The sequence below is a fragment of the Mizuhopecten yessoensis genome, unplaced genomic scaffold (genome assembly GCF_002113885.1).
Source record: "Mizuhopecten yessoensis strain PY_sf001 unplaced genomic scaffold, ASM211388v2 scaffold715893, whole genome shotgun sequence".
Lineage (NCBI taxonomy): Eukaryota > Metazoa > Mollusca > Bivalvia > Pectinida > Pectinidae > Mizuhopecten > Mizuhopecten yessoensis.
The window spans coordinates 52,198-53,520 of NW_018479844.1; the positions used below are offsets into that span (position 1 = coordinate 52,198).

Below are 1,323 nucleotides of genomic sequence, written 5' to 3' on the forward strand. Positions count from 1 at the left end.
CCCCCGCACGCACACAATCGATCGGTAATAAAACGTCGACTCTTACCTTTATAACACAGGAGACTACAAGCAGCAACAAGTGTTAGTATTCTGGGATATAATCCGTCCATAGCTGTCATCTTAACCTCAAGGAATGGTGAGAATCACACTGCTTCTATGTATCTGTATAACAACAAAAACATTACCATCATCTAAACCGTTTAACGCTGCTTGATCTATGAAAATAAACGAGGATCACGATAACGACTGGTCCTTCAGGTAACAGCAGAAAAGTAATCACGTGGTGCCGAAAGTTGTCATGGCTGAATGGTTTTGCCGTAGGTGTACAATGTAAGCCGTGTATTTAACCTCAGTGAGGTTTAGCAGGTATTAACCTAATAAGCCCTCGCTCAGTCAATGTACACATTTACGTCTTGCTGTTTACCGATGACAAAAATAATCTGTGAAATATTGCTAATTTCATGCCAAACTATTTTATTGTGAATTTATATAGCGTGGTCACAATTCAACCACAACTGATGGAAACGTCCTTCATTTATATCAGTTATGTCTAACCCTTGATGACTAGGCCCACAGTACCTGGTAAACCGTGAATTAGCATACAGACCTATAGACACACAGGTATAGTGTATATACACATAGATATATATACAGTGTAAATCATTGTCAACGCATTTCCTTCTTCTACCGATACAATCTATGTGCGTGACACGAAGTGACCTGACGTCATCTGCTTGATTTTTATAAAGAAAATAATTCATATATATATAAATGAGGAAAACGGTAAAAATGCATGACTTTTAAAGTAATTATCAGGCTATGGGGGGTTTCCCAAAGCACAAAAAAAAAACTCTGGATCCGCCACTGGTTGGGAAGACAACTTGTAATAATACCAGTGTAATTGTCTATCTCTTATTGTCATCAGATCTTTTTGAAATTGTAACAAATTTTGAAATTCTTGATTTTGATCCTTTAATTTCTGATGTTCATTGTAGACTCAATATAAACTTGTAGTGCACAATATAAATGTCAGAAGTAATATTTTCCCACAGGTAACTATGTTAAAATGGTATCGAACTGCGCCAACTATATTGAAGAAGATAATAATGGTACTTAAAAGAAATTGTTGAAAAATTGGACCTGATTTCGGGAAAACCATGCAATTTAGTAACAGCTGTGGAAATAAATGATGTGATCTGTAGTAAATACAAAGATTCGGCAAAACCTACATTTGGGGAAAAGAAGGTTTTTCATCAAACATACAAAAGTCGAAAAACTAGAAAACCTTGGTTTACTCGGGAATGTCATCATAAGAGGTTAGAT

The 1,323-nt window shown here is 36.0% G+C and overlaps 1 protein-coding gene across 1 annotated transcript in view; it reads right to left on the minus strand.

Moving 5' to 3' along the window:
• The window catches only part of LOC110441350 (serine-rich adhesin for platelets-like), a 24,890-nt gene extending 24,517 nt beyond the window's left edge, over positions 1 to 373 (minus strand). Inside the window, exon 1 of the mRNA XM_021484466.1 lies at positions 47 to 373. Within this exon, the coding sequence (XP_021340141.1) occupies positions 47 to 119 (73 nt within the window). The 5' untranslated portion in view covers positions 120 to 373. The remainder of the gene's footprint in view (positions 1 to 46) is intronic.
• Between the last annotated feature and the right edge of the window lie 950 nt (positions 374 to 1,323).